At 40.3% G+C, this 21,104-nt stretch overlaps 1 protein-coding gene across 1 annotated transcript in view; it reads right to left on the bottom strand.

The window, feature by feature from the left end:
• Window positions 1-12,491: 12,491 nt before the first annotated feature.
• LOC120750521 (macrophage mannose receptor 1-like) overlaps window positions 12,492-21,104 on the bottom strand; it is a 32,664-nt gene continuing 24,051 nt past the window's right edge. Inside the window, exons 25-30 of the mRNA XM_040059331.2 lie at window positions 19,529-19,694; window positions 18,381-18,533; window positions 17,983-18,099; window positions 16,387-16,554; window positions 14,437-14,478; window positions 12,492-14,035 (exon numbers count right to left, since the gene is read on the bottom strand). Coding sequence (XP_039915265.1) covers window positions 13,797-14,035; window positions 14,437-14,478; window positions 16,387-16,554; window positions 17,983-18,099; window positions 18,381-18,533; window positions 19,529-19,694 — 885 coding nt within the window. The 3' untranslated portion in view covers window positions 12,492-13,796. The remainder of the gene's footprint in view (window positions 14,036-14,436; window positions 14,479-16,386; window positions 16,555-17,982; window positions 18,100-18,380; window positions 18,534-19,528; window positions 19,695-21,104) is intronic.

Below are 21,104 nucleotides of genomic sequence, written 5' to 3'. Positions count from 1 at the left end.
TCTCTAAGATTAAAGGGAAAAGCACAATCTCAACAGCACCTTACACCCAGCTGTCTGATGGCTCTGAATGGCTAGGAGGTGGGAGGTAACATGCCGTGGTGGCTTTGCAGGTGATAATTTGCCAGCCACTGATGTTAGGTGTTCACAGACTGCTGCAGTGACATAGAAAGGCCCATACAGTGCTTTGGGATCCTTTACAAGCAAAGATCTGCTCTGATGAAAAAGCAGCTATGGACAGGCTAAGTGTGCCCCATGCCGCAGCCACAGTGGCTGAGAGCAGCCAAGGCACTCCTGCACTCCTGCACTCCTGCACTCCTGCGCTCCTGCACTGCACTCCTGCATTCCTGCACTCCTGCATTCCTGCACTCCTGCACTCCTGCATTCCTGCATTCCTGCACTCCTGCGCTCCTGCACTGCACTCCTGCATTCCTGCACTCCTGCACTCCTGCGCTCCTGCACTGCACTCCTGCATTCCTGCACTCCTGCATTCCTGCACTCCTGCACTCCTGCATTCCTGCATTCCTGCACTCCTGCGCTCCTGCACTGCACTCCTGCATTCCTGCACTCCTGCACTCCTGCACTCCTGCACTGCACTCCTTCATTCCTGCACTCCTGCATTCCTGCATTCCTGCACTCCTGCACTCCTGTACTCCTGCATTCCTGCATTCCTGCACTCCTGCACTCCTGTACTCCTGCACTCCTGCATTCCTGCATTCCTGCACTCCTGCACTCCTGTACTCCTGCATTCCTGCATTCCTGCACTCCTGCACTCCTGTACTCCTGCATTCCTGCATTCCTGCACTCCTGCACTCCTGTACTCCTGTACTCCTGCATTCCTGCACTCCTGCACTCCTGCACTCCTGCACTCCTGCATTCCTGCACTCCTGCACTCCTGCATTCCTGCACTCCTGCATTCCTGCACTCCTGCACTCCTGTACTCCTGCATTCCTGCATTCCTGCACTCCTGCACTCCTGCACTCCTGTACTCCTGCACTCCTGCATTCCTGCATTCCTGCACTCCTGCATTCCTGCACTCCTGCATTCCTGCACTCCTGCATTCCCGCACTCCTGCACTCCTGCACTCCTGCACTCCTGCATTCCTGTACTCCTGCACTCCTGCACTCCTGCACTCCTGCATTCCTGCACTCCTGCATTCCTGCATTCCTGCACTCCTGCACTCCTGCATTCCTGCATTCCTGCATTCCTGCATTCCTGCACTCCTGCACTCCTGCACTCCTGTACTGTACTCCTGCATTCCTGCACTCCCGCCCTCCTGCACTCCTGCACTCCTGCACTCCCGCATTCCTGTACTCCTGCACTCCTGCACTCCTGCACTCCTGCATTCCTGCACTCCTGCACTCCTGCACTCCTGCACTCCTGCATTCCTGCACTCCTGCACTCCTGCACTCCTGCACTCCTGCACTCCTGCATTCCTGCATTCCTGCACTCCTGCACTCCTGCACTCCTGTACTGTACTCCTGCATTCCTGCACTCCCGCCCTCCTGCACTCCTGCACTCCTGCATTACTGCACACCTGCACACCTACACACCTGTACTCCTGCACTCCTGCATTCCTGCATTACTGCACTCCTGCACTCCTGTACTCCTGCATTACTGCATTAATGCACTCCTGCACACCTGCACTCCTGCACTCCTGCACTCCTGCATTACTGCATTACTGCACTCCTGTTCTCCTGCACTTCTGCACTCCTGCATTCCTGCATTACTGCACTCCTGCATTACTGCATTCCTGCACTCCTGCACGCCTGCACTCCTGCGCTCCAGCACCTGCAGACCAGCCCCAGCCATGGGGGCTCATTGCAAGGTCATTTCTCTCATGGGTTATGGCATTAATTGGTCTTGCTTTGCCAAATTTTATTGAATGTGTTGATGAGCCTGATGTTTTTCTGGTCAAGTTCTAGCAAGGGGAATCACTACCCTTTGCCATAATGCTTCATAATCCTTCTCATTCAAGCTGATAAAAGCAACAGTTTAAAGTTGTTCTGACAAGGTCAGACAAATGAAATCCACACAGATGAAAATAAGAACTAATTTAGGGAAATAAACCATAAGAATGAAAGTACTGTGGCTGTTGCATTAATTTGCTTGACTTCTGTACATACATAGTGAAAGCAAGCACAAAGCATGTAGTAATTAAGCAGAGATGTTTTTTATTTTTTACCATCCTGCTCTGATTTCATTGGTAATAAACTTAACAAATTTTCCCAAGCAGAATCTATATTGCCTGTGACAGTAACTGGTGAGTGATGTCTCCCTGTTCTTATCTCAGCCCAGCAGTCTTTTGTGGTACAAGTGTGAATATTGTTAACTTGAGAAAGAACAGCAAAAAAAAAAAAAAAAAGCTTTGCTTTATGGGCTTAAATTCAGACTGAAGTTTTGAAAAATTTCATACCGCAATGCTAAATCATCCTTGAAATCTCCTGGAAAGTATGCAAGCTGCATAAGATCTAAGAATGTTACGCATGCTTAAAAAATATTTAACAATAAATATAATTTTCTTAATGTTTGGAAGGTTGTTGGATCACATAATGCAATTAAAAGATCATGAAAAATACCACTGACAACAGGGGCCACATTTAAGGGATGGATGAGTCCTCCATCTAGGGCACAGCACCCAAGGGTGCACGTCACAGCTGCAGATGTTGCATGGTCCTGCCTGATGACACGAGCATCTGAACCTCAATATTTTGGCTGAGGCACAGCAGACAAACATATGTTCCACGAGTGCTAGTTTACAGACACACTCATCAACCTTTTGTACTCCCTTTAACTGCTTCTTGTTAACTGAGCTTCGGCATTCACTGGAAATAATCAACATGCATTTTTGGACTATTGTTTAAATAATGGGGAGTGGAAGAAAAAAATAATTAGTTCAGTCATACTTCCTGGATACCGGTATATAGTTTTAAAAATAACTGGGAAAGTGCCTGTTCTTTATATTATCACTGTGATTAGTCTCTGTTTTCTTCCTTTGCCTTATCATTGCTTCCTCTCTTATTAAAAAGGGTATGCCACTTTCCTGTGGGCAAACACTTCAAGGAGCATCTGAACAATGCTTTTAGTCATATAGTTTAGTGTTAGGGTGTCCTGTGAAGAACAGGGAATTGTCCTTGATGATCCTTATGAGTCCTTTCCAACTGAAGGTATTCTATGATTCTGTATTTTTTTTTTTTTTTTCAGGTTTTAAATATTTTTCTTTTTGTAAAATTCCCTACCAAATTTAAATGCCAAATTTGACTTGAATAACTTTGACAAACATACTGAAGCAGGAAAGTTGGCAGAAAAATGTATTTAAAACATTTTCTTCCCCCACTGTTTGTGGATTGGTGAGGTCCAGAACATGATTTTACATATGGGTATCAAGGGCGTGTGAAAAATCCCATATCTGAAAAATGTCCTAATCCCAATACAGATTCATGATCTGACCTATCTGTCAGCCTCTATGGGGGGCAATGACTGAAGTTTTTTGCATCCACTGTCAAAGAAGACACTGGATTTCTTCTTTTCCTCACAAACCTTCCAAATACGATTGTATCAAACCTATTTTCTGAAAGAGGAAGGAAATTTCATAATTAACAGCACAGAAGGAGATAGAGAGAGGAGACATTCACATGGACTGTTACCAAAGGCATCTCTTAACTACATAGCTATAAAAAGAACTGTAGGGCTTTTTTTTTTTTTTTTTTTTTTTTTTTTTTTTTTCTGGTGAGTTGCACACACTAGTTCAAATGAAACAGCAAAAGGAGTTCTGTAAATAGGTGTAAGGGCTGTCTTTAATCTGAAATATTTTCCAGAATTCTTTGTTATGAAGGCCATCTAAATCTCTAGCAGCTCTTCCAGTCTGAGCATTGTAATATCACTGCAGTGCATTTTCTTTTCTTCTTTTCTTTTGTTGTTCTTCAGCTACAAGGCCTTGTGTCATGGTACACTGCGCTAAAGACTGCTAGGATGATCTGAATTGCCTCTGAAAAGCTGGTGAGCCTCAGTCAGCTTCAAATTCAAGTAAGAGCCAGCTCCCAACTAAAGGACTGTGCAAGGCCACATTCTCTGCAGCCAGTGTCATGATTTTTTCAGTCACCGCTTTTCTCTAAATATTCATCTAAGTAGGCACATCATCTGTCAAAGCAGATTTTTTTTGGATGCTGTTCAAATCACCGCATGTACAGAGTACTCTTAATTTAACTGATTTTCCATATTATGAAGCCAATGTGCATTTAAAATGAGTTGGGGCTCCTGCCCGCATTTTCAGTAACCTCACACATTTACTTGTCAGCATCATAGTCTATCACACTTAAGTCTACTCTGGAAAGCTTCAGTGCAGAATGCACTTTTGTTCTCAATTTATATGAGGCAGAGTTGCTGAGTTAATGCTTCCTACCAAAGCATAGCATGAACTCTTCAACGCCTGGTCTTCATTTCCATATGAAGCATTTTGTCAGACACTTCATTAGGAGACACGTAAACAATGGAAGATAAGGAAATATTTGCAAGAACATTTCCTGTCCCAGGAGCATTGTTTGGTTTACACAAATTTTGCCCAACTCTGCATACAACAGCAGGATAGATTAAGGATGAAAACCTAATGTGATATTTGGGCTATAAGACAATCCTTTTTTTTTTTTCCTTTTTTTTTTTTATTAATGTATCAAAACTCCAAGGAGTTATAAGACAGGCAGACTAATCTGAATTCCTGAAAAAGTAATAGAAAAAGCAGTACTATTTGCTAATCATGAGACAATGACTTGATAATAAGGAGTCATAGTCTTAAGAAAAGAACAGTAATTAGTAGCTTATGTTGAGTTGGTAGGTGTGCTGACAAGGGTTTTATGGAAATATTTGGTGCCATTCTGTATGTTAACAGCTGAAATAATGGGAAAGTGTACTTAATAAATTATTTAAGCTTTGTTTCATGGTTTAAGCCCAGCTAGTAACTAGGTACCCTTAATTAATTTAAATTAAATAGTACTCAGGAAAGGCAATATTGCAGGGCTGTCTCCTCAGTAAATGAGTGTAGGCAAGTGTCCTTCACCCATGACAGTGAACACTTCCTCAAAGGGATTTCTAGGTCCAGTTTGATATGTCCAACATTCCAGGGACCGTTCCCATGAAGCAGGTGGAACAAAGCCATTGCCAGCCTGTTCTGGAGCAACCAAGAGATTATTACTGGGCCACTCTAGCCCAGCTGTCCTGAGGAGCCAGCAACACAGCAAAGCACTCCTACATTATTAGTACAGCAGCTTTGACTAGGCTGACCAGGAGAGAGATGAAATCATGGTTGCTGTTGGAAACTTTTTCATTTTTAGCTGACAATGGCTTTAGACCTTTTCAGTTCCCTGTTTCGATTATGTAGGTGATTATCGGTTCCTGTTCACAGGATATATAAAATTCTAAGACCTTTAAGCTCTAAGTTATGTCATGCCTTCTATTATTTGCTTTACTCTTTGAAAAAAGAAATTGCATTCACACTTCTCTGTTGGTGCTTTTCAGAAACATAAAGAACATGCTTATTCAAGCATCTTTGAAATCCCTCCTAAACTGAAAATAAAGCATTTTGAAGCTTAAAAATATGAAGTGACATATTGTTTCACGATACACTTTGTGTGAAATGGAAATGACATATTCCAGTAAGATAACACACTGTATCTGTACTGAAGAGTTATATAATGTTTGTTTTTATAAGAATGTGAAGTGCAAGGTAAGAACTCAGTAGTTACAGTGCAACAACAGATTGGCACAATGGTGTTTGCTAGGAATTATAAGTGTTATTTTTGCAATTGCCCTGCTAAAGTTCACATTTTGAGTATCTCTGGGAAAGCATGCTCCCACGCATTATCACCAACTTTTCTGCACCTACCAGGTGAAGCATCTTCTGTGCTTTCCTCTCCTCTGCTTCCTCTGTCTATTCACACAGACAGGAGGATATGAAGAAAGAGACTGGATCCATGTGTGCTCCTCCATGGCCATTTGCTGTTGCAGAGACCAGAAAGTAGTGGGCATTCATTAAGGGACCCTGCACATCGGTCTCATGATGAAGAGAATGAGGAAAACAGGCGATTGCAGGGGTTAAGGTACTCACAAGAAGCAGAGTAATGAGAGGCAAATAGAAGTCTTGGAAGAAAATCTGATACTGGGAGACAATATAAGTGATTGCAGAAACACAAACAGGTACCCACAGCCACTCAGAAATATGAGGATGAGGAAAACAGCTGCTTTTAGCTCTTATTTCCTACTTTCTTTTCACAACTGATTTCTTTGGATTGTTTGATTGTTGTAGTTTTATTTCACACTTGCAATAAAATTAATTCCCTGAAGAATTGGGACCCCAGTGTCTTGAAAGCTCACATCTGGTTTGGACTTTGATTTGGAATGCAACTTTTACAACCTACCAGAAGCACTCATCTACTTGACCATGGGATTTGAATATATGGGAACATCAACCCAGCTTTCCAAATGGGTTAATGCAGTAAATGCAGCCACAGGAAGAGACTCAGGATGAGTATCTGATACATTGTCCAAAGAAAGGACCAGTGAACCATAATGAGTAAAGTTACACGCATTGTGAAATCAATATTTTTTATAAGCATCTCTCTCAGTTGTTAAACAAAAAAAACAAAAATCTGTACTAAATACTTGGTAAAAACTGTATTTGACGATGGTGCCAAAAGATAACCCTCTATTTGTGGTACACTGATGACAAGCCTAGCACTCACCCATGCCCTGAGCAATCTGGCTGAGATGCCAGGCACAGCTTCACTGCCATGCTGCTCTGAGCAAAATGTCTCACAGCAGCTGGGGAATCTGGACTTGCACATCTGTAGTCTTGTTAAGGACTCCACTCAGTGGTAGATAAAAGATGCTGCATTTCTGAAGTGCAGCAGCATGTCAGAGAAGCTGCTTGGGGTCCACACGCCAGAGCCATTGACCCAAGCTGGCCGGGGATCACCTCAATCCTGTCTGCAACCAAAGCCTTTTGCCCAGGCTGACCTGCTTCAAAGAGCAAGCAAGGTGCCAGAGATCCTCCTGTGCTGTCCTTGCACCTGCTCTGCCTCTGAAGAATCTGGGAATGTCCATGACTGATCTTGTGGGCATCTCAGAGCTGCAGCAAAATCACTCACTCATTAATGAAGAGCAGACAGACAGCTTTCCCTGAACACAGTAAAAATCATGATAATATTTCAAACCATAGAGTAAGAAATTCCTTTCTTTCACTACTATCTCTGTCGCTATTCCAATAATTGTAGGACTTTTCCTAAAGCACTACCAGTGATACAGAATCTTTAGGTAATCTACAGACTGACTAATTCAAAAAATAGGCTAGCTTTTTCAAATTTCTTTTATTCTTATTCTATCAGTAACTGTAATAGTCACACCAGCATGAATGTGGCCTTTCATTTCAGGCATTTTTACATACAAAAATGTATGTGGAGTATTTTCACCACTGTTTAAAAGAAGTCCAGTCCTGCATTCTCTGGGCATGTACACTTCCTGATGAAGTCCAAATATTGGGGCACAGAGTGGCAGCAGGAAGAATCCAAAGACTAAAATACAGAATGAACTTCATAAGGAATATATAAAGAATATACAGTAACTGGCTTGAAGATTCCAAAGTGAGGAAACTCTGATCAGAGAAAATTTATTTTAATGAAAGTAAAAAATACACACACCGAGCTACCATTGCTCTTCATGGAAAGGAGTCAATCTACATTTTACTCCTCTGAACTATATTGTAAGAGTCTACCAGTAGGTTATTTACAAAAAAGAAGTGTATTGTTCTTCAGAGATGTTTCTTTTTAAAGTCATCAGTTGAAAAACTATGAGTCAAGCTGTGTTGGCATGAGAACAAGAGTAAAATGTCATGTTACGTTGAACACACTAAATGTGGGAACAAGCAGAAACCAATTATGAAATTCACTCTGAATGACACTTTATTTGTCTGTACTATCAAACATCATATGAATAACTGAGGGAAAAAAATGTTATGAATATTTGGAGTTATAAGAAAATATTAAACTTCTGGAATTGAAATTATAATGGTAGCCAATTCAGTTTTAGTCAAATTATAAAAGTGCTCAAGAAGCAATGGAAAATTGATAAAGGAAGAAAATCCATAGACTGTGGTTTTCTCTTGTGATTCTTTAGGTGAATGCAAACAGCTTTCAAGCAAAATTTAACGATTTCCTTCCTTTTTATCTTGCTTCCTCATTTGTTTAAAATCCCTTCCCAATTTGGTCACCATGCTAAGTTTCGATATCATTGAATTCCACATGTTCAGTGAAGCAATTATAATGTAGCCATTTCTTTGTGGTGTAATCAATTCCTTTTCATTTGTAATCCAACTAAGAATGGACAGTTTCACTGTTATGTGCACTAGATAAACCTGCTTTGGCAGATAAACAGTCAAGGAGATAAATGGCCTCTTCTTTTCCGGACTTTTGTTATCTTTGCAACATATGGAGATTGCATATTTCTAATTTCTTACTTCCTGTTAAAATTTTGTTGCAAACAGATTTAACTCTAAATAAGCCCTAAATTTTGTGCACTTTTAAATGTATCATTAAGCAAATGTACACAGCAAATGGTGCCTTTGACAGAAGCTTACTTTCAAAATCATCCTGACAAGCATGACCATCTCATGCAGTTGCTCCAAAATGAAAAGTATTATTACTAGGAGAAAAGGCTGCTGTTCCCACTGCCCAGAATTAAAATAAAATAAATAAAATAAAAAATAAAATAAAATAAAATAAAATAAAATAAAATAAAATAAAATAAAATAAAATAAAATAAAATAAAATAAAAAATTCTTGAAACATGAGGTGGAGGAGAAGTCCTTGGGCATATGAGAGATGTGTAATCAAGCCTCAGTTTTACTATTCCATTTGCCCTTTTACAGGTTATTCACCCCCCTCACTCCCCACACTAACTACAGGCCAATATACCTTTCTTTTGCCTTTTGTTCTTGCTTCCCAACACCCATTGAGAGTGAACCCCAAGGGGGACAGATCCAGCAGGTTGAAATATCAGCACCTTTTCACCAAATGAAACATGTTCCAGAGGGAACGAACACCAGGGGGTGTTTGTTCTCTAACAAGTTGTGTAAAAACAAATGTCTCCACTTTTCACAGTATCTTTGCAGAGAAAGTGCTTGCTGTAAGCTTTCTCTCAGTGGCTTATTTGGTTGCAAAACAACCCATGCAGTTCCTCTGTAGCATTCTAACAAAAACCTCTTCCTTTCCATTGCCCCAGAGGCTTCCCTATAGGTCCACTTTCTCTTCCTCTTAGGAAAACCCCGGGTTCTCTCCCGTCCTCTTCACTCTAGCACTATGCTCTGAAGCATCAGCTCCACCCTTTGCACTCTCATCACTCTCAGGAAAGAAGCCATCTCCTCATCTTTCCAGACGGCTCTGCCCTGTGAAAGTCATCACGAGCCTGGGCAAGGTGGAAGAGGCAGCCTGCCTTCATCCCTGATCCACCTTTGGTCTTTCCAAAGAGCACAATACTCAGGCAAACAGGAAGAAGCACACAAATATCTCACATGCTCCAGCCCTTCCACATCCACACACACACACTTTCCTAGTCTGAACAGTGTTCCTGAGGCAACAGTTCACTTAAGGTACATCAGCTGTTTTCTCATATGTGAAGTATATTGAACCCTCTATTCCTTCCCCACAACCAGGACTCCTGTCCTCCTGCACTTCTCCCTGCAGCATCCGCATTTATTTCCCAGACCTTTGCTTTGCCATGCTTAGCCTTGCCTGTCTCTCCTAGGATTGGTCGGCATTTTTGGCTCAATTCAAACTCCTTCATTTCTACTTCAACCTTTCCCTTCAATCTCCTTTCTTTGGAAACTTTGCATTGTATTTTTGTTTGACGTCCTCTAACCAACCTCAGTCAATGTTTCACACTGCCCAAACCCTTATTCCTCCAATTACTGAATATTATTCCCTCCTATGTCTAGAACATCTGTGTCATCATTTGCCTGTTCTGGTGGGCAACAAAACAACTGCAAGTGCTCCATATATATTCCTGATTATCAACTGTAAAGCAAAATTATGTCAGTCAGTTCTAAAAGTAGGTGAAATGGATTTCATCTAGAAGTCTAGATCAATACTCTGGGTAAAAAGCCATATAATGCTTGCATTATATGCATTCTCCAGAAATGAGAGCAGATGCGCAGAGGAACAAGAACCACTAACCACATCCTTAAAACACTAACCAAATCCTTCAAAAGATTATATCCCAGATAGTGAATAGTTGTGCACAGCAAAACCTTGTGTCCAGAAAGCTGAATGTGTCATATAAGGACACAGCTGAGAAGAGACAAAATGGACACTAACTCTTCCTCTGTCCGGATACAGTGACATCAGGACAACGTTATGCTTATGGAGCAGTTTACACCTCTCCTACTGACCCCGGAAAGTCTGGCTCTTGCCCATTGGAAGCTGGCCTGAAGGCACTAGCTCATTTCACAACTATCTATCTATTCTCTTTGTATTTATAGAACTTCCTTACATTTTGCTCCAAATTACTCTTCACTTCCTTTTTCAGTCCCCTAGTTTCAGAAAATTAAATGACAAAAGTAAAGACTTTTCAACAGTTCAACAGTTTGTTTTTAGGCTCATGTTTAGCCTGAATCTAATAGGTACTGATACTAGCAAATTTTCTCTGTAAACTGATATTCTTTTGGAAGAGGAGGATGTTCCATTCTTCTTTGTATATCTGTCTGCCATGCCTCTCTCACTGTCTGACCTTAGAGAATGTTACACAGCTTTTCCTTCCTTAAAGGCAGTTACTACTTCTTACATTATAACAAGTTCAAGTAGAGAATCAGTTACTTTTTCGTTATAGGCCAGAGATATAATGAAAATTGTGAGAAAAGGCAGCCCATTCTCTCTAAAATACCACACTAATATAGAGAAAGCAAGGGCAAGCAACTGACAACGTAGGTGTAGATCTCCACTTTTCTACGTGGAGAGGCATTTTACAAATGCTGTTTTGTTGCATGTAAGACCAAATCCAGAATCTATGTGGAAGCAGGACAAACCAAAAAATTGCAATTCCCACATTTCTGGTCACAACAGTGTAACACCAAAGGTTCCTTGGCCGGGTAGAAAGATTGCTTTTACCACTAAATTCTGTGTCCAAGCCTTTGATATCTCTTTCCTACCTCCACACAAATGGTGTGGTACTGGACCTGTCTTGTCTGATGAGCATTCTTGGGGTTGGTCTATTAGCTAGGATTTGGTATTAAATGGTGGCAACAATAGCTTTCCTTCAGAAATCTAGCTGTAGGACACTAATTTCAAATCAAAAAATCTACAAGTAACCATTAAGTTTTAGAAGAAAATCCATCATATTAGGATGTAAAGTTTCTTGTAAATTCCTGTTTCGCGGATAGGGAAGAAATGCAGATCATAAACTGTGTTTCTTAAAATAAGTTGTTCTGTTTGTTTGGGGTTTTCTCTAACAAGTTGTTATTATGAATAGAATGAAGCTCTTATAATAACGAGCAAATAAATATTCACACAGCACATTCACTTCTTCATTCACAGAGTTCACTCACAAGCAATCACCAATATTGGTTGGAGCAATATTCTGAAACTAATCACAGCTGTACACTCAGTTTCAAAGAGCCATACTGGCACTCCAGGGAATTCTCAGATGTCTGGGAAGTTTCTCGGAGGGTCCTACTCTTCACCACCAGGCATCAGCCACCGCTATCTCTAATATGGTCCAAGATAGACAATCCTCTCTCCGCTGATGTTTGTGGGCACTAGAGACCTGGTGAACTCTGGGTTCAGTTCTCACAAATGCGACAGGACTGGTAAGGCTTCTCAGTCCTGGGAAACTTTCACTGATTAATTTCTCATTCTTCCTGGGTTTGGCCTATTGTTTTCTGGTAGCCACTTCTTTCCCCAAAATTATGCATCCTGGAACAAATTCAGACAAGCCAGACAGAAGGATCCTTTATGGAAGGTGTTATAAGAATGGCTTAAATCTTTTTAATCTGCTCACTGCTGTGAGGATCTCAGCTGAAACACCTTATTCGCTGGGGCAGTGTCAGACGGACCAACATACCATAGCACAGGGCCTATGAGGGAGCAGCAGAAGGGATGGGGGATCTGGAAGACGTAGCCTAGGAAGAGCCAGAGTTGCTATCAGCAAGTATTGAGAGGAGGTGTGAAAGAGCTATCAATATATAAAGTCTGTCTCAGAAACCACTGGAGAAGAACAGCACACAAGTAGTCTTAAATTACAATACTTTCATTAGGCAATTATTAGGTTAAACTTTCAAATGTTATGGATAAGGAAGCAATGAGACACAGTTTCACAGGTTGGTAAAGACCATTTAAGAGCATGCTAGACTAGGAAAAGTGGAAGCTTATTTTGTATAAAAGATTAAGAGGCCCATGCCTCCTTCCTCTTTTTACAATTATGATAAACTGTTTTGTTTAAGAAGAGACACACACTTTACTTAGAATCAGCTTTTTAATTCCCATTTAGTGAACCAATGCAGAATAAAAACTTATTTACATGTATTTCATATACACACAAAATATTTTAAATTAAACACAATTAAAACCTGTCAAAAGATTAAAATGTCAAAAAGTATCAAATTAAATAAGGACATCCACTGCACTAAGAGTTTTGAGCCATTTGGTTGTTTGCATTTGGCATAAAAGACACTTGGAAAGTGAAGATAAAAAACACCTGTACTTGAGCCTATTTTAGGTTTTATGACAACTGAGAATATACCAGTAGAACTGTATGAGATGCAATGCCATCAGATCCATCATGATGGAAGCCTACAATGAGACTCAGTGGTTTAAAATGCACTTGGACAGGGAGCATTTGGTTAGGAATTTGACAAGATTTTCTAAGTTTTTAATTAGGCTTTTAAAAAATGGCCTAAAACTTTAAGAAATCTACACTGGCATTGGAGATATCAAGAATACATTTTATGTAAATGTTCAGGTGTAAATTAAGTGTAATTCCCCTTTCCTTCCCACCCTTTTGTAGCATCCTTTGAGATCCCTATTTGACTGTTTAAATGACAAACCACTACTATTCACAATACATTCCCACCTTTCATCATAGTTCTTCTTTCAAAGCATATGTTACAGAACTATAGCAGAAAAAGTACAATTTACACTTTGCTTTCCATCAGTCATAAAAAGAGGAGGAAATTATGTTAATTCTGATATTATGGCCAACACAAAGAGCTTCTGTGGTACCTCAGTAGCAAAAAGAAGATGTGGACCCACAGCACTGGAGCAGGTTGCCTGACTGAGGCTGGGTCCTGGCCCTGCTTCAAGCAGGGATCTGCACCAGGTGAGCTTGGACATCCTGTCCAGCCTGCACAATTCTGCCAGTCTGTGCTGGAGATCAACAGGACATTTCAGGAGACCTACAGCTCTGGATATACTTTTTGGAAGATGTTAAGGACCATATTCTCACAACTGAATATGGTGAACATGGTTCTTGTGCCTAAAGATGATGCTGGATGTGCACAGAGACTGGAGCTGCCTGAGTGTTGGCTGACACAACATAGCTCCAGGTCCATGTGAAAACTCAACAACCCTCCCAGGTACTAAAGTTTGTGAGCAGATCTCTCCATCTGCCTTGCAAGTTCACTTGTTCCTGCTAGTAGAGAAAGCAAGAAGCACCCCATGCAAAATTAAGTAGAATTTCCATAGGAGAAAATTGCTTTCCTTAAGAATTCTCATATGCCAACACTTTAATTCTTTTCAAAATCAGGCCTGAGATTACCCAGCCTATTAAATTGTTTCCTGCTCATTTTCTTCAATATTGGTCACAAGACAATTTGATTCATGAGTTCCAAGGTCACCACGGTATATGGCATTGTCAAACCCAGCCGTAAACATTTGTCGATCACGTCTTCTTTTATAGAAACAATATAATGTGAGGCCAGTGCCAGCAAGCAGTAAGAAGATCAGTATAAAAATCATCCCACCTAAACCACCTGACGATGAAGCAGCAGCTTTGTTTATTGATGCTGTGGAAAACAAAACAGAAACAATTGCTACAAATGCCCAGACACTGCTGTTGCATACAACAAATATCTCCCTAAATAAGCAACTGGGTTAAAACAAAAGTACTGAACAATCATAATAGCAATTAAAATTGATGCATATTCCAGGTAAATAACATTAAATTTGGCTTAATCTTTTCTAAGGAGCATTATAATGTACTACATATATAACTTGTAAGGGAAAAAAAAAAAGAAGACATCCAGTTTGAGAGAAGTGTTCTCATTTTGAACAGATTTGAAATAAAATATGACAGTTAAATGGGTATTTAGATGAAAGTTTCTGGAGGAAATTACACTCATAAATAATGAATGCCTATAAACCTACTGAAGCTTCTGTTTATTGGGCTTAAAAGAAACCAACTTACCATTGTTGACGGGTGAATCATGGGTTGGCTCAACTTCGGCAACTTCAAAATTTAAAAATATGTATATTATACAGTTTGAAATCACCAGTTCACTGAAATAAATACTGCACACGTAATTTTTACTTCGTGTTCCTAACAAATTTCAAATAATCATGGAATCATAGAATGGTTTGGGTTGGAAAAAGCTTTAAAGATCATCTAGTTCCAACCCCCCTTTCCTGGACAGGGACACCTTCCAGAAACCAAGTTTCTCACAAGCCCTTACCCAACCTGGCCTTGAATCATTTCCAGGGCTGGGTATCCACAACTTCTCTGGACAACCTGTTCCAGTCGCTCACCACCTTCACAGTAATGAATTTCCTCCTAATATATAATCTAAGCCTATTCATTTTTATTTTAAAGCCCTTTATCTTGTCACTGCATGCCCATGGAAGAAGTCCCTCTCCAGCTCTCTTGTGGGCACTGGAAAGTGCTATAAAGTCTCCCTGGGCTCTTCCCTACTCCAGACTTAACAATACCAGCTCTCCCAGCCTCTGCTCCTATGGGAAGTGCTCCAGCCCTCAGACCATCTTCAAAGGCTTTCTCTGAACCAAGCTGAGCAGGCTATTTTAAAAGCAGATTATTTCAAATGGTTTAAAAATAACCTAGTTGAGTTTTTCTTGTGCTGGGGGCACTAGTGCTGAACAAAGTATGTGCACATGAAAAACATATGAAAATATGTTTTGACAATAGATGCCGAGTCCATGAAATATACTTGCTAAAAACACTGGTGAAAGAAGAAAACCCCAAGACTAACTGTCATCTCACTATTAATTTCTTTGAACACTTTTTATGTAAGGTAGATTGTGTTCAAAGTTTTCACTCTTCCACAGTGTAAAGCTTAATACTTCACACTAAGGAATTCCATTTTTTGCACTTGCAAAAACAAAAAGTGCCATTGTACTTCGCATTTTAGCTGTATTTTTGGGCAGATTCCTTTTCTCCCTCCATTTCTTGGGGAGTAGGATTCAGTTAATGGCTTGCAGGACTGACTGGCTGAGCCCTAAGTAGCTCACAGATGACTCCATGGCCAACCTGCCAACATGTGAGGATCCACAGGCAGAATTGGTTCTCCCCTATACCAATTACATTTGCGTGGTGGATCTGTTGGCCAGTGGCAAATGTGACATATTTCAAAGTGTCTCCCAGCTGATGTGTGCAAACACAGCTGCGTCTGTGGACATACAGTGACCCCTGACAGCTGCATGGGTGCAGATTTACATCCTTCATCTTTTGTGTAGCACTGCTGTGCACACAAGCAGGACTTGTCCCAGCCTGTGACACTCAGATTTCACATCAGTTGTCACCCAAAACACCAGAGGGCCACAAGTAACCATGAAAAATGAAGCATACCATGCTGTTTGGTTGTCCTGCCTCTGTCAGCAGAGAAATAAATTGGACCCCACTGCCCACCCTCCATTGATGTTTCCCTCTTGCTCATCCAGCAGATCCCAGCACACTTCACCATCAGCAGCACCTCCCTTCTGTCTGCAGGAGCTGAGTGACTTTGTACTGCTTCCTCTCAGCTTACCTCTCGGGAGAGTATCTGCCTTTCTTCACAGCATCCTCTAGCTTAATCATCTGGTCATCATCTACTGCTCCTTGCATTCTAACCATAATATTCATGAATGTTCTCTGCACTCTCAACAGAAGATATGTTCTTCCCTACCCCAGGGTCCAGTAAATGCCCAGATATCAGTGCTTTTAAACTGAAGGAACAGTGACTCAGATTATTCTCCAAGATTATTTTTCACCATTTTTAACAGAAATTACTCTTGGCTTTAATTCAGATGCACATGCATCAGCATCAATGCATAAAGTGTACCCAGTGCCTAAAAGGTTTGGCCTGATGTGTATTAACCGCTACTTTTTTAACCACTACTTTCCAATGCACAGAAATTCAGAACTTACTTTTGGGGATTTTGCAAATAAAATTCTGGTCAACAGAGCAGTAATAGGTCCTCCAAGTTCCACTTGAGACATCCATGTCAACACAGTGTTCATCAAAAAGTACTGTAGGCTCTCCTTTCTCCCAGTTGACATATTCTACTGCACTTCTGTCCATCCATATCCATTCTCCTAAAAACAAATGTATTACCTAGTGAGTGAATGAAGCGGAGAATAACTTCTAGTCTACTGACAGTGACATATCAGAACACATTTGGGATTTTTTAGTTGTATAAATTGGTATCATAGAACACCTATTTCTAACTCTAGAGCACTTGTTTCCCACTCTTTTAAGAGCCAGAGCTTTTCAGGTGGGAGTGTCCCAAAATGCAAATGTTCACAAAGTTAACTTCATTAGCATTCACAGCTGTCAGTGATGTAAGGAAGACCTGGCCAGCTACCGAGGGACCTTCAGCTGAAGCCTGCACCTAGGACTGTGCCTGGGAGCCTTAAGAAAAGCAGAGAACCTGTACAAGCCAGTATCAGCAGTACAAGCATAGAGAATGCTCAGATTTTCTTTATATGTGTATTCAACATTAGCTAATAACTACTTTATTAGAGCTGGATTAATTAATTATCTTTGCAAATTGAATTAGCTCTCTCTTTAATGATCTCGTCTGCTGACTGTCAAGCATATCCTGTCAAGTAGGAGTAATAACAATCTTCTCTCCCTCAGCATGTGCTTTTGTGGCAGCATATCCTGCGTATCCACCTGCCTCAGTGCCCCTTCCTCTGCCCCTCCCCTGCAGCTGCACCTCCCTCCTGCCCTGCTTGCACAGCGTGGGGCACTGTGGCACTGTAGGAACAGGTCAGGAACAAGTCGCTGCTTTTGTAGTGCTCATTTTCAGCTAGAACAGATGAACCTGGCCGGCCGCTGCTGGTGCTGAGAGACAGACTTGAGCAGGAGCTGGAGCCCAGTCTAGACTCACTAGGGAGGTTTACCAAGCCAAAGTCTCCAAGAAAAACTGGATTCAGAACTATGATGATATAGAATACAACCTCAAATTTGAAATTACAGCAGTTTAAAAAAAATAATTAAAAAAAAAAAACACATTAAATATATTTGGATTAAAATTAAGGGTTCCACCAAAAATTTATGGGGAAAAAACCACTGAAATTTAGATCCATATTTTTTCTAGGCAGCTCATATGAGATGCAATGCCCTGTGTTGTCTAGAAATAAATTTTAATTTAATCTAACTCAGCATTTATTGAAAAAACAACATTTTGCTTAAAATACTACAGTGGTTAAATGTCAAGTAATTTGAGTTTAAAAAGGCAATAAGAAACATTTTTAGTCAACTACTGCAGTGCTAACCTAAAATATTTTACAGACAAATTTACTTAGATTGCAAAAAATATACAGAAAATATAGACCTCTTGGCAGTTTATGTTTTACACATTTTAGCAGAAAAGCTATTAAATATTTATCAGTTATTTTTCCCTGATTAATTAATAAATATTTAGCATATTGGTACTATTATTTAGTATGTTAGTAGTACTTAGTATTCACTCTATTTAGTATCTACTTTCATCTTAGTATGCATTGTGAAATAAATACCATCAATATTTTTGAACAATCCTATCCAAAACTTTCTGAAGTCACTTGCAAGTGGAGACAAGTAGAGTAAGAGAAAATTCATTTCAGCAGGATCTTCTATGGAAACCAGAGAGGCACCTAAAAATATCAATTAAATGTTACACATAATTTCAGCAAGATTTTTCATTTTAAAGTAATTATCTCAGTAAAAAAATCATTACATGCTCCATGACCAGTATTGCCATATAGTAAAAATGCTTGGTAAAACATTTAAATTAGTTGTAATTTATAATTTATATATAAATTTATAATGTAATGCTACATACATACACACATTGCATATTATAATTTGGTTCTGGATTAAAAAGCCAAACAAAAAAACAACATGTAAAATATCCTAATAAAAAAAGGGCTCTTACCCATTTGAATACACATCATGGAAGCGTCAGGCCAGCTTTCCTCAGAAGTGGTGTGAACATAGTAACAATGCCCACGGAAGGGAATCCAAGATCTGCCACGCTTCGGTTCAGGACACTTCCCGGGAAGCTGTGGTGGTTCACTAGGGATTAACTCTATGAAGAAGACAAACAGGTTTCAGCGCAGTTTCAAACTCCAGGTGAAATATGTACTCCTGCACCACACATCAGCCCTAAAAATATGACATTTGTTCCAGGAAAAGGAATATGGGGTAGATTTAGCTAATTATAAAGTGTTGAATTAAGCTTGAAAAACTAGTAATAAACTACTCTGGTTGGAGCTGGTTCTCCAGTCTGCTAAAGGAGGCTTACACCAGTCTAACTGCAATTGTCTTCAACATGGCAATTTTTACCTAAAACTTGTGAAACAAAATGAGGAATGAGTCAGCATACATAATGGATCTTGACACCACAAGTCTGTGGCTTGTGTCTAGCTATTTTCTAGAAAAGTCAGTCAGAGAAGTTGTCTGTTCCTGCCCTTGTACATCATACTTCCTAATCAATGTAAAAGCAGAATTTACAGCCTTTTATGATTATAATATTATAATCACCCAATTAAAGCCAAACCAGAGCTTAAATTTGTAAAAAATTTGCTGTGAATTATAGTGCAGAAATGATGAATTTCTTATATAATTTGAAACATTTGAAAATTGCATGCAATATTTGAGCAGAAGCAACAAACAAGTTAATTATTTGGCTCCTACACTGACAGAAGTTTCTTAACTCACAATATTTCAAAAGATACTTTTAAATGTAAAAGTATATAATTAATGTATTTATAATTAAGCTAACGTTGATTGATTCTGTAGTTCTTGACAAACAAGTATGCGAAAAAACCACTGTGGCATGTGGCATGAAATATTGCAGCTGTCTTTATGATGTGCATGTGGCGACTGGCCTGTGAAATGAAATGTCTGGAAATCACACAAGACAAACTGGACCTGAAAGCTATTCCTTAAAAAAAGCAAGAGTTTATCACAAGGCATACACTGTCTATCACAACCTTTGCATCTGTGGAAAACTAAATTCAAATAAAGACATTAACTCAAATTCCAGCCTCCCAAATCACATTTGTCCTATTCAGAACTTACCATTGGATTGCTTACAGAGAGATAAAAATGTTTCGTTGCAAGATGCTGTCTTCCAAAAACCATCCAAATCTAAATAGACACAGGCTTTGTTTTTATTTGGTTCTCCACTGGCCCAGTTAAGATACCTGCTCCTCCTTCTATCTGACCACACGTATTGGCCACCACTCTAAAAGCAAATCACAATTATGATTACATCACATACAAGAGTCAGATTGGAAAAGCATTAAGATCGCATTTGAATGTATGCAAGAACTAGGCAGAATTTGGAATCATGGTTTCTTGCAAAAGATTATGTCATGGATATGTAAGAAATTGGTGCACACTCCCATTCTCCACAGCAGGTAGAGGACAGTGGTCCTACAGATGTTTGTTTAGCATGCAGCCTACGTTATTCAATTCACACCATTTGTGTGTGAATCTCGTACTCTAAATGGGCAAAGGGCGGGCCTTGAGGTAACAAATGTGAATATATGGATGAGGATTTTATTAAATGAGTCCACATATACACTCAGATCAAATAAAGATTGCAGAGAAACTATGGTCAGCATTCCTCTAAAGCAGGCTTCTCTAGGTATTTAGAAAGCAAAGAGAAGAATCTGAGGTTTCTCTGGAGAGAGAAAAACTGATGTGGCTCTCCTTGGGTCTGGACCACAGACCCTTGCCACCCATGTTAACTGTGCTTGTGGTAAGTTTGTGGGTCTTGCATGGACCAGCTACCAGAGATGAGCTAAGCATGTATTTTGTCGATGGATATCACCAGTGTTTGCAGAGGATGACTAACATTAGTCACATCCATGGCTTCTGTCACCCCATCCTGTGCAGTGTAGATCCTTCCTCCTGTGATCTTTGGAGGCATACTCCCATCCTGTTCTTTGCCATTTCCTTTCCGGTCTGCTTTGAGACCCTTGGCCATGTTTCATTCCAGATTCCTGTCTAATCCCAGTTTCCCAGTGCTCTCAGTGAGGTGCAGCTCCAGTTCCTCTCACCTCAGCACCGGTGCCCTCTCTCAGACCTGTGTCCCACCAAGCCTTTGCTCTACCTCTCTCCACTTGATTTCTCCCCAGCTTCAGTTCCAAAAACACCCAGCTATATTTTATTTATGCATGTTCTTTTTTACATGCCTCTGCCCATTTCAGACCTTTCAACTCTTAGCTGAGCTTGTTGGCAGTTGTACACAGGGCACTGGCTTTAGCTCCAAAAAGCAGCCTAAAGAGTCCCCATGGCCAGAGCCCTGCTCTTTCCACTATTTCCCAGCACGAGCTCTTGTACTGCTGGGATGCAAATTGAAACAAAAACTTAAGCTCACAAAGAAATAACTATGTTTAACCTATTTTTACTGTTGTGTGCTCCCCAGTGTGCCTTCAGAAACAGCACTGCTCCACCACAGGAGCATGTGGTAGACCATGGAGGAAGAAGTGAGAACTTCATCGCCACTTTTACCACCGAAGCCGCTCAGTGCTGTAGCTACATCCTTGATGGCCTTTGAAGTGTAGGCTGTGAAAGTTCTTGTTTACACTATGAACAAACATTTAAATGTGTAAATCTTCTCAAGTGGAGGGAAGTCAATAACCTCTGC

Source organism: Hirundo rustica, chromosome 1 (assembly GCF_015227805.2).
Source record: "Hirundo rustica isolate bHirRus1 chromosome 1, bHirRus1.pri.v3, whole genome shotgun sequence".
Classification (NCBI taxonomy): Eukaryota; Metazoa; Chordata; class Aves; order Passeriformes; family Hirundinidae; genus Hirundo; species Hirundo rustica.
The sequence above is the reverse complement of the archived record's forward strand: the minus strand, read 5'-3'. Positions and strand labels throughout refer to the sequence as shown.